Genomic DNA, 14,951 nt, shown 5'->3' with positions numbered 1-14,951 from the left:
TGCAAAGAGAGTCAGAAAATGCATTTTTTTTTTTTTTTTTTTTTTCAGGCATTTGCAACTGTTTTGGGCTCTTGCCCAAAAATGTGAAAAAAATGTGAAAAAAAATGCGAGCTGCCCAGACGTTAGGCTTTCTCCTTCCTTCCAGAAAATCCTTTTATTCAAGTCGTACCCTTTCCATTTTCCTATAAAGTCGAGCTGGGGCTGTTGCACCTCTGCTTTGCCATGACTTCGACACCTGATGCTGTCCGTGCACTCAGCACCTCTGTCTGTCCTGGGCAGTCTCATTGCACAGATTTCTTTTTCTCAAGCCTCTTTTCCTTTTGTTGCTGGCTACAGAATAAGCTGTAGCTGGTGAGAACTGAGCCTTTGGGTCCAAAAGAGGGATTTTGAGGATGTGGCGTTGGTGGCAAGTAGCATGGGAACTCCCCCCTCCTTGACCATTGCTGAATTCGCCGCTGGTCTCGAGTGAAATTTTGCCTGATTTGAGAGTGTGGGTGAGTTTGGGAGAGATCTGCCTTGTTTTTCAGTGGTTGGTGCAGTGGAGAATTTCTAATTTGGGCAGAAAACAGGAGGGATTAAAGCAATGGTGTGCACCACAAGCTCAACCCAGCAGGTAGGAGGCAGAGGGATCCCACAAACACCGGGGTTTTAAACATCTCCTGACCCTGGGATTTTGGGAAGCCCCTCTCAATAGATGGAGGGCCATAAATGATGTCTTCAGACCTCATAAGTCCCAGTCTTAAGCTTAAATATATGTATAGGGTAGGTAAATGTACAAAGCACTTGGTGCCAATGGATCCTGATTCAGGGCACCTCTTGGTTCAGCACTAACATTTTTTTTCCCTTTGAATCAGCTTTTGATGCAAATTGTGGAAGGGAGAAGTTAAAATACTAAAGGAGGAATGCTAGGAGAGGGAAAACACACACTTTCACCCTTTTTTAATAGCAAATAATAATAAAAGAGACAGAAATGAACACCTGTGCTGGGAAGATATTAAGAAATACCACTCAGAAATGGATCCCAAAAGATCAGAGGAACTCAAAGCATTAAATAGAGCATTCATATAAAAAAAAAAAAAAAGTTAAGGCACAGTGATGCAGCCCCTGCTTTCTGGTTGTCCTTAGGAAGAAATCCAGTGTCCACAGCCCTCTGCGTAGCATTGCAACATCTTCCTGGAGGAGCAAATCCCCCGTGGGAGCGGGACGGGATGGACCCCGACACATTTACATTCAAATAAATAAATGCCCTCGGTGATGGGGTCCTCGGGGTGCCCCCATCTCCTTTGCAGAGCCGTGGCTGCACAGAGGGGCCGGACAGACCCACCACATCCCACTGGCAGTGCTGGCAAAACCCCTCCGGGTGCTCCCATCCCTTTCCTCGGCCAACCCCAATTTCTGACCCCCTCTCACGAGTGCGTGGGCTGGTGCTGAGCCGTGCCCGAGCTCACGGTGCCAGCACCCCAGCGTAGCCCCCCCCAGAGCTCCCAGCATAGGGGCTGCTGCTATAGGTGCCGTAGCAGCTGCTATAGGGGCACGGGCTGCCATAAGGCGCTGGGTAAGGCTGGGACCCCCCAAAACAAGGTTTGCCGTCCCTGACCAGCACCGGCACCGCCACCCTGCGCGGTGGCAGTGGGTGGGCTGCCAGCTCCAGGGATTTGTCCTGCCTTTGCCTCTTGCACTTGTAGCGTCGGTTCTGGAACCAGATTTTCACCTGGGTGGAGGTGAGCTTGAGCACGCTGGCCAGGTGCTCCCTTTCGGGAGCCGAGAGGTATTTCTGCTGCTTGAAGCGCCGCTCCAGCTCAAACACCTGAGCTTGGGAGAACAAAACGCGGGGTTTTCGCCGGTGTCGCTGCTTGGGGTGGCTGCAAGGGTCGCTTTTCTTCTCCTCTGCCTCCAAGGGGTGGGCGAGCAAACGTTTTCCTGCAGGGAGCAAAAACCCAAAGCAAAGTGAGAGCCCAGCCTGGTTCTGCTGCCGGAGAGAGCGTTAAATTGGGAGTGGGACCCCTTGGGAATGAGACGAAGCAGGGTTATCAGCTGCTAAATTTAATATGAATTTTTACTGCAATGCTTAATGGAGATTCAAGATTATTATTATTATTATTATTATTATTATTATTATTATTATTATTATTATTTTATTGCTGGAATTAGTGGTGTGACTGTTGCACGAATTTTGGATAATGCCTCTATTTCATCCTTTTGTGGCAGTCCTGTCCCGGAGGGGCACAGGGATATGGGATGTGCTCCAGGTTTGAGCACCCCAAAGCACAAATCCCCTTCCCCACATCCTGCCCCACGGGGATGGAAGCAGCCCCAGGCAGGATTTACCTCCAGCACCCACACCTCGCAGTGCCCTGAACTGAAGCCAAAGGACCAAAACGAAGGGGCTGGGAATGAAGGAGGAAAACCCATTAATTTTACAAGAAGATGCAAAGTTATTATGATTATTATTTTGTTATTATTCGTTTTTTAAATTACTATTATTATTATTTTCTTTCTGGGGGTCTTGTGCATCACTCCACTGCTGGCGGGATGTGCTTGGGTCCCCTGGGAACTGCAGCAGGGGCTCAGGGGCTGTAGGGGGGCTGCGGGGCAATGGGGTGCTGGGGGGCTCCCATCCGGCCCCCCCGGGGTGCTCTCGCCCTCCCCAGCCCCCTGGCTCCTCATCCCAGTGCCTCCCAGTGCTCCAGCTCCGGTCTTACTGGTTTTCCCGTTTTTTTTTTTTTTTTTTTTTTTTTCTCCTCTCTGAAGCCGCCGTGCATCAGGAAAAGGTGAGCAAGGGAAAATTCGTCCAATTTAGGTGGGGGGAAGCAGGGGGGGGCCCGAGGATGCCCTCGCCCCCTTCCAGCCCCCCCCGGTGCCCGCAGCCGGCTCCGAGCAACCCGAAGACGGCGATGCCTTGGGGCGGCTTTTCGGGGACATTTTAGGGAGCATCGAAACGGGACTTTGCACCCCCCCCAAAGCGCCCCCATTTGTGCCCTTGGGCAGGATCAGGCCCAGCGCTACCGACCCGGCTGGGCTCGGGGGGCTCCGGGGTCCCGGGGGGGGGACAAAGAGGGCGACACCGGGACCTTCCCAGGCGCTGCTATGGCCAGGGAGAGGTGGGAAATGGGGGTCTGCAACCCCTGCTCCCCCCCCAGGGGAAGGGGAACGAGCTGGGTCCGCTTCGTTCCCCCCCCGTCGCCCCCCCCTTCCCGTGCAGCCAGTGCAAACGCCCCGAAATTTAAAAAATAAATAAAAAAGGGGGGGATAACGGATGGGAAAAGGAAAAAGGGGAAAAGGGGAGAAAAGAAAAGGGAAGAAAAAGGGGTGGGGGGAGAAGGGGGGGGGGGAAAGGGAGGTGAAAAAAAAACAGACGGGGGGGGAATGTAGGAAACCCGGCATCTCGCACCCCCAGCAGCGGGGAAAGCCGGCTCCTCGGTATTTGGCACCGAGGGGGGAGTGGTACAAAAAGGGGGGGGTCCTGGGGTTCCCCGCGGCTCCCACTCACCCGGTGGCGGCGGGGGCGGGCCCCCCCCGTCGGGGCTGCTCCCGGCCCCGGCCCCGGGGGCTCCGGGGGCGCTCCGCCGCTCCAGCTCCAGGATGTCCTTAACGGAGAAGGGGGTGGGCAGCATCTTTCCGACGGGGGGGTGATGTGTGAGGGGTATGGGGGCAGCCGGGGGGGGTTAAAATGGGGCTGTGCGCTCCGGGACCCGCTCCCCGGCTTTTGCCCTCCCGTTGTGGCAGCACCAGGTAGGGAGACGGGGGGGGTCCCGGGGATGGTTGGGTTGGGGGGGGGGACAGGGGAGGGCGGGTCGCAGCCCCTCGGGGGGGGCGGGATGCTCTGCCCCCCCCCTGCAGCCCCCTTTTACCCAGCAGAGCCCCCCCCCGACGGCTGGGTGGGGAGGAAGGAGCCAGACCCCTTCACCTCTGTATTTCCAAAACAAGGGGATGCGAGGCTGGGCGGAGAGGGGGGGCTAAGAGGAGAGGGGGGGGGGATTTGGGCTAAGCTGCAATAAAACAAATCGAGCCGATCTGAGCTCCATTAAGGTCACATTAGCGAGCGGCTTGGGGAGATAAGGGCTGATAAGGCGGCGGGGCGCAGACCACCTAGCTCCTGCGGGGTGGGCGGGGGGATGCCCGGAGCCCCCACCCCATCCCAGTGCCCTCCCAGTATGTCCCAGTGCTGTTCTGGTGGCGGGTGGTGGGCTGGCAGCTCCCCAGTAGGGTATAAAGTGGGGTCAGGGTCCCCAAAAAGAGCAGCCCCATTTTGGGGAGGGGGGCAATGGGGAGGTGCTGGGCAGCCCCACTGGCCGCGGGGTGATGCTGGGCCTTATCTGGGCTCAGGACCGGCAATTTCAATTAAAATTCCTGGCCGGCCTCTGGGGCTGGTGTCTGCTGATAGCCCTGACAGAGCAGAGGGACTTTTTTTTTGTCTGGGTTGGGGCAGCATCTCCCGCGCCACCGAAACAGCCCAACGGGACGATTAGGGGAGGCTGAATAAATAAACGGCCCCGACGCAGGCAAGGAAGTGAGGGGCTGGAGCAGGAGGGAAAATAAATACAGTGGCTTGGCCAGAGAGGTGCTCGCAGAACCACAGGTCGGTCCTGCTCTCTGCGTGATGCTCGGGTTTGTTCCCATCCCCTGCGGGCTGTGCTTTGAGTTTTTTGGGTATTCACTCCCCGGGACATCCCTGCCAACGTGCTGGCATCACAGTGCTGTTATTTCCCAGTGTGATGTAAGGATTGGGTCTGAATCCATCACGAGACACACGGGGCTCACCTTCCCCATGCGAAACACTGCGAAACACCTGGAAATACTTTTTTTTTCCCTCCTTTTTTAAATTTATTTTTTATTTTTAACCAGTGTATAGCTTCCCAGACCCCCCAGCTTTCTAATTCCACGAAGGACCGATACTGCAGCCCATTTAAAAAATAATTGCTGCTCCTCTGGTCCACAGGGCTCCTCTTGGTGCTGGGCATGGATGTGGGCTTTGCTGCCCTGCATCATCTTCACGGCAGAGCCCACGGGCAAAGCTCAGTGCTCGACCCCATCCCTTGCAGCCCCTGATGCCCTCATCCCCAGCTGGATTCATTGCCACGTCTAAACGGGGCTGGAGAAACACGGAAAGGCGAGAGCAAACAGGCAGTAACATTACACCTTGGCTTGTTGATGGCGGGAGGCAGCCGGCGCCAAGGTAAAATGCTTGGCTGCGATCGAGACGAGCAGGAAGGAATCGGGGTAAGTAGCTTTATCCGCCCCTAATGACTCCGTGCCGCGGAGATTAATGGAGTTTGGCTGGACGAGCTCTCGGGGCTGGAGGAGGCTCTGGATGGGGTGAGCTGGGGGAGAAGAGAGGAAAGCAGAGCTGAAATCAAGGCAGGATTAGTGCACCCGTGGGCCAGGAGAGCTCCCTGTTCCCCGTCCTGCTCTGTGTGCCCCATGGGACATGTCCAGCCCTCCCTCACCTGCAACATCCAGAGGCTTCAGTGGGGTTTGTAAATCATCTCCAGCCAAAAGCTGTGGCCAAACCAACCCAGTCCCGGGCTCGATCCTGATATCAGCACCCACTGGAGGTGGCTGGGCTCAGCCCATCATTGCCCTGCGCCTTGGCACAACGCTGGGGCAGTGAGAGGAGCAATCACAAACCATAAATCATCAGCTTCTCGACTGGCGAGCTAATTTCGTTATTTCCACCCAGGGACATCGCTGCTCTTGTTAACTTGGTTAGATGAAACCAGGAGAAAGCTGCTCCTGGCCCACTGCTCGTCCGAAGTGGGGTATTTCTGATGGCAGCTCCTGAAGTATCCGATGTCTGCTGCTATCGCTGGGACTCATCGAGGTCTTCCTGAGCTGCCAAAGCATCCAAAGCTCTGCAAACACGACCGTGCCTGAGCCAGGAGGTTTTGTACTCAGAGCAAGACGGGAATTATGAGTGAGGTGGACGCTCAGGGGCTTGCAAGCTCACAAGTGTGTGGATGCTGCTGAATAGCTGGCCAATGTTTTGTGATACAATTGTAAGTGGATTTGAAGGGTTTTCTCCGTCTTCTTCTTCTTTCCAGCTACTTTACATCCTTGTTCGTTGGCGAAATAAAATAAAAAAGCAGAGAAAACAGAAGTGACGGCAGAAAGCAGGTGGCAGGACAGGTGAGGGAAAGCAGAGTCTTGCTGCAGAGCTTTCCAATAAACACCATGGGGGAAAAAAAATCAAGAAAACTTTTATCTTTTCAGAATCTGTGGCACAAAAGTAATGTTGAAACCTTAGAAAGTTTTTGTGGTGCAGAAATTGAGGCTGGGCTGCAACCAGGTCTGGAGTGGAAGGGGCATCTTCACATGATGATGCACAGGAAGGATGGGCACGAGGCTGGAAAGCCCAAACTGGAGCACACAGTTATCTGCCCTATTATTTATCTCCCTTTTTTACCAATTTTCCCCATCTCTGAACCTTTTGAGCCAAGCCAGAGCTTCCCAATCTCTCGGGGGCTGTCGGGCTGCTCCCCATCCCCATCTTTTATCTCTGATTTCTGGCGTTGGGGGGACCTGTTGACACCAGCGGGATTAAGCAGATGGATGGTGCCTTAAACCCGCTGGGATTACAATGCCAAATCTCTGCAGCAAAAAAAAAATCCTGCTCCAAATCCTTGGCCAGCAGTGCCCTCTGCTTGGCCACGGGGGACGTGCAGCTTGCTTGGCTGCCCAAGTTCAACGCCGAGCAAAAAAGGGAGAAAAATAAAATAATAATATAAAAAAATAACAAAAAAAATATCTCCTTTGCCCACCAGGGAATGGGTCAGCAGGGGAGGGACAGCTGAGATTTGGGGCTTGCTGGCCCATGCCAGGAGGATAAAAATACCCGTCGGTGTTAAAAGTGTGCTCACCATCTCTCAGACTCAGAATTATTTTTAAATGGGGTTATTTTGGTGAGCTGGCATGAATAATTCAGTGTCCCCCAGCACTGTCAGGTGGAAGGAGTCTGAACTCACAAAAATTACATTTTTTCCCTCCTTGCCTATCACTTTTCCTAAGGGGATAGAAATTTTCTCATTTTTGCTCTTTTTTTTTTTTTTTTTTTTTTTTTTTTTTTTTTTCCTGTGATTTGGCCAAATCCCTGAGGATGCCTGCAACACAGAGCCGAGGGGGATGTGGGGAGGGAAGGAGGCATCTGCAGGGGATGGGTGCAAGCAGCCCAGGTGGGTGCTGAGGTTTTGGGTGCTGAATTTTGGGTGCTGCGGCGTGGCAGGGCCACGGAGCAGGCGGTCTTCGGTCGGCAGGTGGCACAAGAGCAGTGGCTGAGCGAGAGCCTACAGAAAAAAAAAAAAAAAAAAAAAAGGATTAAAAAAAAAAACAGAAGTGCATGGCCCTGCAGCTTGCAGAAGTTTAGCTGGGATGCTGCAGAGCCCTGCAGGTCCCCTCCGGCCGCCTCCGTAATAAATAAATACATAAATTTTATTTTATTTTAATTTAATTTTATTTTATTTTATTTTATTTTATTTTATTTTATTTTATTTTATTTTATTTTATTTTATTTTATTTTATTTTATTTTATTTTATTTTATTTTACCTTATCTTATTTTATTTTACCTTACCTTATTTTATTTTACCTTATCTTATTTTATTTTACCTTATCTTATTTTATTTTACCTTATCTTATTTTATTTTACTTATTTATTTGCCCCATGCTCCCCCTATACCTCCACTGCTCTCCACCCCATACTGTGCAAACATCAAGAGCTGTACCTGTGTAACTTCTTACTGGCTTTGTTAGGCTGGTGTGCAGACATGCTGGGGTTTGCTTTCTGCTTTGGAACAACTGGGAGGTTTGCCACATGTGCTTGGTTAGTGTGTCTTTATTTTATTATTTTATTTTATTTTATTTTATTTTATTTTATTTTATTTTATTTTATTTTATTTTATTTTATTTTATTTTATTTTATTTTATTTTATTTTATTTTTTCTTTTCTTTTCTTTTCTTTTTGGTAACAGACAGTATTTATTTAGGTTGAGGAGTAAGCACTTGGCTACCGGGCCAAAAAGCAACTTCAAATATCTGAGCTAAACAAACTCCCAAAGTAAGAGGATTTGATTCATTTTCTCTTTGATGTCACCCATGGATGCTGCGTGCCGAAACGCTCAGCTTGGTGATATTGAAGTCAACCGCCGCCTCGAATAATTCACAGGGCAGGGGGAAATGCATCATGCATTATCAGCTATTACATGTCATAGATTTCCTATTTGTCAGCCTACCCACCCTTAAAACACATAAAACTGGCCGTGAGCAACTTCCTGAGGCGCAGCTGCCTGAGATGCTGGGAATGGGGTGAAACCTGTGCTAAGGCACCCGGAGGTCACCCCGAGCAGCCCATGCGGTGGCATCATCTTTGGAATTCATTTTTTTCAGTTTTTTTTTTTTGGATTATAATGAATGACACAACCATCGGCTCCAAGGGGGAGCCGTGTAATTTTCCACTCTCAGACAAAAAAGCTGCCAAAAGGCAGAGCCTCCTGGGCTCTGCGTGGCCAGGGTTGGAAACTCCTCCGTGGGATTTCTCCATGGTGCTCGGCCTCAGACCTGGGCCACGTCCCCAGACATCAAGGAGCAGGAGCAGAGATGCAGCAGGTTGATGCCCTCAGTGCTTGCATCCCTCCAGCTCCGTTCCTGCAAGCCCCAGAGGTCTGCTACCTCTGCTGCACCATTTCTGTACGTTCCAGCCCCAAAAAACCCTTTGGTGGTGTGTGGCCACTCTGGCTTTATCCAGAGACTGGATTTCAGTGGTACCCACTCCCCTTTGGTCCCACCAGCCCCACGCAGCCTGCTCTGTGCTCCAGCATTTTATTTTCACAGCAGAGTTAAGGTTTCCCTCTCTTATTCAGTTGCACGGAGATGAGATTACAGAGCAGGGGACTGGGGATGCTGAGGAGCCAGGAGGATCCTACAGAGTGTGGCTTCCTACAGCTGTGAAATCCACATTTATTCTTACTTTCCCCATTTTTCGGGGCAGGGGAAGGTGGTGGGACTGGACTATGGGATGGATCCTGCAATGCCCCACGGTTTTCCCAGGGCTCCCACCGCCGTGTGCCGCCTTCCATCAGCAAATAACCCACCCGGCCCTCGTCTGAGGGGCAGCTCGGCTCACTTAAAAGGCTTTTAAAAATATGACCAAGTTTCTTTACATTATTTAAAAGCCTCTTTAAAGAGCAGCTGCCTCCTATTAATACCGCTCAGGCCGATAATCTCTGCTCGGATCTATCTTTAGAGCGCTGCCAGCATAAATGGGGGCTGGAGGTGCAGAGTGAGGCAGCTGAAAACACAGCGGAGCCTCCTGGGAAGGAAAAGCAAAGAATACTCTGGCTTTTGGGGGTGGATTTCGAGAAATCAACCCTTTGGTTGCTCGTTTCATCCTTGGAAATGCCCCTTTCCCTCTTGGAAATGCCCATTTCGCCTTTGGAAATGGCCATTTTTTTTTCTTGTGAGCCCGGAAAAGGGGCTTTTTTAAAGAAACTGGGCATGAGTTTGCAGAGATGAGGCTTTTCCCAAAATCAGCCTCCGCTTCTGGGCTGGAATCAAGGCTGCTCCTCACGTCCAGGTGCCGGCCTTTGACGCAAACGTGGCTTCAAAGGGGACCCTGCATGATCCTGCTCGCCGGTGTCAGCGCCGGGGGGGAAGGGGGCGAGCGGGATCAAAACTCTTGGACTTGCTTTTATTTCCTCTGCTTGCTTAATCGCTTCCTGACAGCCCCGGAGCTGCAGGGGAAACCCTTGGGAGCGATGCTGTGCAAGGGCTGACGCAGCTTTCTCCCTTTTCCCAGGAAGGGCTTTCAGCAGGGATTAGTGCTGAGCTGTGGCTTTGCTCTTTGCCGTGATGCTCAAATCCCAGACTTTTTGAGATTTTTATCAATAAGCGTCTTAAAATCAAATTCCAGTGAAGCTGGAAACCCAAAATGCTTCACCAGAGGAGAGCAGAGGGTGAACCAGCCCACCACTGAGCCTCTCCTTGGTTTGGCTGGGGTAGCTTTATCCCGAATTGGAGCGAATTGGGAGATTTGGGCATTTTGGGAGCTCAAACACAGCCAAAATTTGAGATGTGGAAAGTGGCAGAGAGCTGGTCCTTAACTCCCAGCTCTCCAGCTTCATCAAGAAGCTCACGCTGCTTTTACACCACCGACAGGCACATCCGTGGCTGCTCATTCACTCCGCGTGCGAGGAGCTCATTACGGCATTAAAACAACATTTACAGCCCTGGTATGGGAGATGCCGCCTGCGTGACAAGCAGCCAGAGCACATCTCTGAGTACACATGTAATTTAGAAAACCACGGCATTATTCATCCCTTCGTATCGTGCCCATCAGCTGAACATGCGGGGATGCTGGAAAAGCTCAGGCACGTCGTGCCAGAGCCTGGCCACAAGTGGGCTGTGCCTCCCGGCCAGTGCCTGCTGGAAATTCAAGCTATAGGGAAGGTTTTTTTGCTCTCTCTATGGCAAACAATGAAATTTGATACCGGTTTGAATACAGAAAGGGGTATTTGCTATTCTGATGTCAGAGAAAATGTGCAGGATTGGGTAGATGACCATGAAGCTGAGCCAGGTACCAACACATGCAGGATTTTTATAGCATGAATGTGCCTTTTTAGCTGTGTTTGGCAGGGAGATTTGGGGGATACTCATGGCTCCTGGTGGCACCACTGCAAGCAGAAAGGACTGGGGTGGTGGCTCTGGTCCTCTACGATGGAGTGGGGTTAGTGTTTAGGGCTGGCAAGGTCTCAGGTGGTGTTGATCTGCTCTTTCAGGCTCGCTGGATACCTGCGAGCTGGAAATCTGGGCTTTTTCCAAGCATCCAGAGCAGCCCCAAAGGGAAAAACCTGGGGCATTTGTGGAAAATTCCTCTGGATGCCGATCTTCCCCAAAGCACCGAGGGGCCTCAGGCAAAAAGGTTTCTCCTCCTTGACTCCGGTGAGTGACTAATGATGGGGTGAGTGGCAGGCTCCGTGAACTCCAAACCCACCCCGAGGCAGAATCCGGCCACACAATGCTGGGAGCAGAGCAGCACGCCTTTACACACCAGAGGAAAAACCAATATTGTCCTTCTGGTAATCTCATTTTTTCGGCCAGAACCTACCACTCCCCATCCTTAAGGGAAGTTTGCTCCCTGACCTGGGAATCCAGCTCCGGGGCTGGTGCATCTCCCCTGGGTGGATCTGCCCGGAGCCCTTTCCTCTGATGCAGCGATAAAAACCTCTGTAACTCCATCAATCAAACCCATAACGGAGCCGGGGCGAGGGGCTCGCCGAGGGTCCCGTCCCCGTGTAAATGACGAGGAGGAAGGCGTTTGTGCGTCGTTGGGACGCTCTTGACTCACCGAGGGCAGCTCCACCTAGACCGTCACCGGCTTTTCCGCGAGCGAGTTGCCGGCTGCCGGCGGGGAATCTCTGCCCGTCTTCCCCTCTTCCTGAGGACAGTGCCTTTGCCCAGAGGAAGGAAAGATTTACCTCGGGCAGGAAAGATCCGTGGCTGCGTGGCAGGAGCGTGTCCTTCCCGGCCAGGACACAGCAGGAGGGGAAGGAAGGGGTTTTCTGTGTGAAAGTAGAGCAAAAAGGAGAAAGAGCCATGTTTGGGGTGAATTCATGGCTTTTTGGTCCATGGTAGGAGGCGGTGGGCAGGGGATCAGCCTCACTTGGGAGCCCTGAGCAGCATCAGAGTGCTAACCCCCATAGGACACCTTCATTCCTCCTTCTTCATTCAGATTAATTAATTTTCTTTTAAAAATCAAATTTTTGGGGGCTCTTTTAGTCCCCACCCCATGGGGCCGTGCTCTTCCCCGTGGCCGTAGGGATAAAAACACATTTCAGAGAAGACCCAGGGGACCTCTTTTAGCCAATTAGCCCTGAACATGTGCTCGAAGCCTGCAGACGGCCACCTCATCCCTATGAAAATCGTAGCCAGGGAATAAAAGCGAGTCAAAGAAACACATGTGAAACCGTTAAGCAAACATCACCTCAGAAAATAGATTTTTTTAAATACGCCTGAAAAAAAAATAAAAAAAAATAATCCTACCAGGCTGAATTATCGGCACAGTAATAAAAATAAATAGCTGGGATCTTTCTGCTTGTTCAGACTGCCTAAATTCCCCAGATGAGAGCAAAAATCGTGCTAGGACGACTGGCTGGGGATGGCTGATGATTTTATTGAGCCCGGCTGATTACTCGGAGCCAAGCAGCCCGCTGAGTGAGGAGCAGTGATTGGGTTTTGCAGCAAAAGAAATAAATAAATGCTCCGAGCCTGGAGGAGAAACAAAACCCCGAAGGAAAGTCGGAGGAACCAAACGGAATTTTCTCCAGGCTTGAGAATACAGAGAGCACGGCTTCCATAAAATGAATTTTTGCCTTTAAATAACTCCTAGGAGCTTCAGCATCCATCCCAGCTGGGGTGAAAAAGGAACATGTACGTCCCAGGCACCATCCCGTGTGGGTGCCCCCTGCTTCCCCATGGCCTGCCCTCCAACCTGAGCTACCCTGGCATCCTCCTCTGCCAAAAAACGAGAGGCAAAGAAGAGCAAAATTAAAAGAATAATCCCATCCATGTGAAAATAATTCCCCCCCATGAGCTCCTGCAGGTTTTACTAGTTTTTCCAGCTGTTGGCTGGAATAAAACGCCTGTGCCTATCTCAGTTATTTTCTGCCTAAGGTTCTCCAACTCCTCGCAGTCATAGAGATGAGTGGGTTTTGCAGTAAAAGTTCCTTCTAATGCCAAGCTCGGTTTTTCAAGGAGGGACCCAGCCTTTTAAACACGTTTGTGCCCTGCGAGCAGTGAGGATGAGATGTCCTCTTGGAAAATGTATTGAACAAAAGTAATTTTTGCGACCTGTTTATTCTCTTAAAGATTATTTTCCGTAAGCCTTAGGTGCTGTGAATCCCTCCCTCCAATCAGCCCATGGAGAGCTTGGGATTTCAAGGGGTTTGATCCAAAAAAAAAAATCCATCACCAAAATTTTTGGCCATATTTTTTGCAAAAAAATATATAAAAATATCGTTTGGCTTTGTGTAGCCCAACTGTGTGTTCCCCGCTTTATAACCCCATAAAGCCTGCATCCATTTGTCTTTCTTTGGCTTTTTCCTTCTGCATCTTGCCCGTCTAACCTTGCACGATGGGAACGACCAGCACAGATTCAATTTGTTTGAACTTTGATTATATTTTTAGCATCCCACTTCACTTATTTTTTTTTTTTTTTAAACTTCTTTCATATTCCCGGTTGCACTGGCTGAATCACGATGGCAAAGACAATGCCCTTTATTATATTGTGGAAGGTTTTTTTTTTTTTTTTTTTTTTTTTTTTTTTTTTTTTTTTTTCTGCTTCTTTATTTTTCTAAGTTCACAGGAGGCAGGAAGTGGAGTCTGTTCCCAAATTTCACTCCCAGCCATTTTGTACGGTGTCATTTGAAGTGCCAAAGATCACACTCGTTCCCTCTTGCTCTTGGTCTTTCTCTCTCTCCCCTTTCTTAGAACAGCAAAGCAAGCAGGAAGGGTGAGGGCCAGGAAAATTTGAAGTGATTTTCCCCTTGTTTTGTAATGAAACTTAAAAAAAAAAAAGAAAAGGACAAGACAAGAACATCAGTCAATCATGTACTTTGGTCCTCGGCCAAATCAAATTAACTCCTGGGCTGTTTGTTCCATTTGAAGACGATAACCAGGACTTTAATGCACTCCGTTCTCCATCACCGAGCTGAGATTTCCTTTCCTAGGATCTGTTTTCTGCACAGACTTTCCACCACGGTGGCTGCTTTGATTAGACCCCTGCTGCTGGCAGGTTTTAAAATCAAAGCACTTGTTACTAGCACTGGTCTAAACAGATCTCTTTTTATTTTTTTTTGTTGGTAACTCATGAGAAATAGTTGCATTTCCAAAATGGTGCTGTAGTTGGGGATGGCAAGGTAAAAATGTCCCATGAAATGAATTTTCCTACAATAATGATAATAATAAACTTCAAACAGTTTGATTATTCTTTAAAAGCACGTCACTTGATTCATACTACCTGCTTTATGCACTGTATAAATGAATTATCACAGAATCACAGAACTGTAGGGGTTGGAAGGGACCTCGAAAGATCATTATGGTCATTTTTAAGCTATAGGATTCATAAACCCTCCAAGAAGTCTTGAATTTGGGAGGAGAAAGGAAAATTTGTATTCTAATGCTGCACTTTCTTCTGGACCACAGGTGATCTTGCTTCGAACCGTGGTAGAGAGCTCATGTGTAATTCATGCCTCTCATTTTGGGCTTAAGATTTAGCACTGATGACTGTGTGCACTAATTTTTACTGATTTCTTTGAGCCCAGCCTGCCCTCACTTTCCAGCTAGGAAATGCTGCTGGTGCCCATTTTTGTCCATCAGGATTTGCTGTTTTGGGGGTAAGAAGAATTTGAAAAAAAAACCACAACTATTTTGCATGCCTGAATCACAGCCAAGCATCAGCAGGTGTGAGCCCCCCAGACTCTGCATGCTGCTGCTGTCCTTGTCTTTTTTGATTTCGTTTTATTTTGTGAGCTGACCCCAGATTCAGGCTTGGTTCTGCCCCTTGCCTGGTGGCCCTGGTTTACCCAGCAAGTCTGCCAGCCTCGTAGGAAATGTTGAAATAGCAGGAAGCTCTCGGACAGAATTTCTTGTATAGTTTTCACAGAAAAGTCCAGATTTCCAAGGGAAAATTCCAGATTTCCATACATTGGGGTGAAGTGCCCTGTGCCTGCAAATTCCTCAAATTCTCCAAGAACAATTTCATTTTACAGATGTGGTTTGCAAACGAGGCAGCCAGACAGACCGAAATTTATGAACACTTCATGGGAATAATACACTGTATTGACAGTAATTATTTATAGTGGTTATTAATGACAAAATAGCTGTGAACCTCAGCTCTTAAAAGTGTGGCATCTGTACTGCTTCCAAGGCTCTCTCTTTGCAAGAGCAGAAATGTCAACTGGCTTTG

At 49.7% G+C, this 14,951-nt stretch overlaps 1 protein-coding gene across 1 annotated transcript; it reads right to left on the bottom strand.

Annotated features, from left to right (window-relative positions):
- Nucleotides 1-1,444: 1,444 nt before the first annotated feature.
- Nucleotides 1,445-3,614, bottom strand: NKX2-6 (NK2 homeobox 6; the record flags this gene model as incomplete). Its single annotated transcript, XM_084499504.1, has 2 exons — nucleotides 1,445-1,920; nucleotides 3,491-3,614. The coding sequence occupies 2 exons, from the start codon at nucleotides 3,612-3,614 to the stop codon at nucleotides 1,445-1,447; spliced, it is 600 nt and encodes a 199-aa protein (XP_084355630.1).
- Between the last annotated feature and the right edge of the window lie 11,337 nt (nucleotides 3,615-14,951).

The sequence above is a fragment of the Aythya ferina genome, assembly GCF_964211825.1.
Source record: "Aythya ferina genome assembly, chromosome: 27".
In the NCBI taxonomy this organism is placed as follows: Eukaryota; Metazoa; Chordata; class Aves; order Anseriformes; family Anatidae; genus Aythya; species Aythya ferina.
This window is presented reverse-complemented; position numbering and strand designations above follow the sequence as displayed.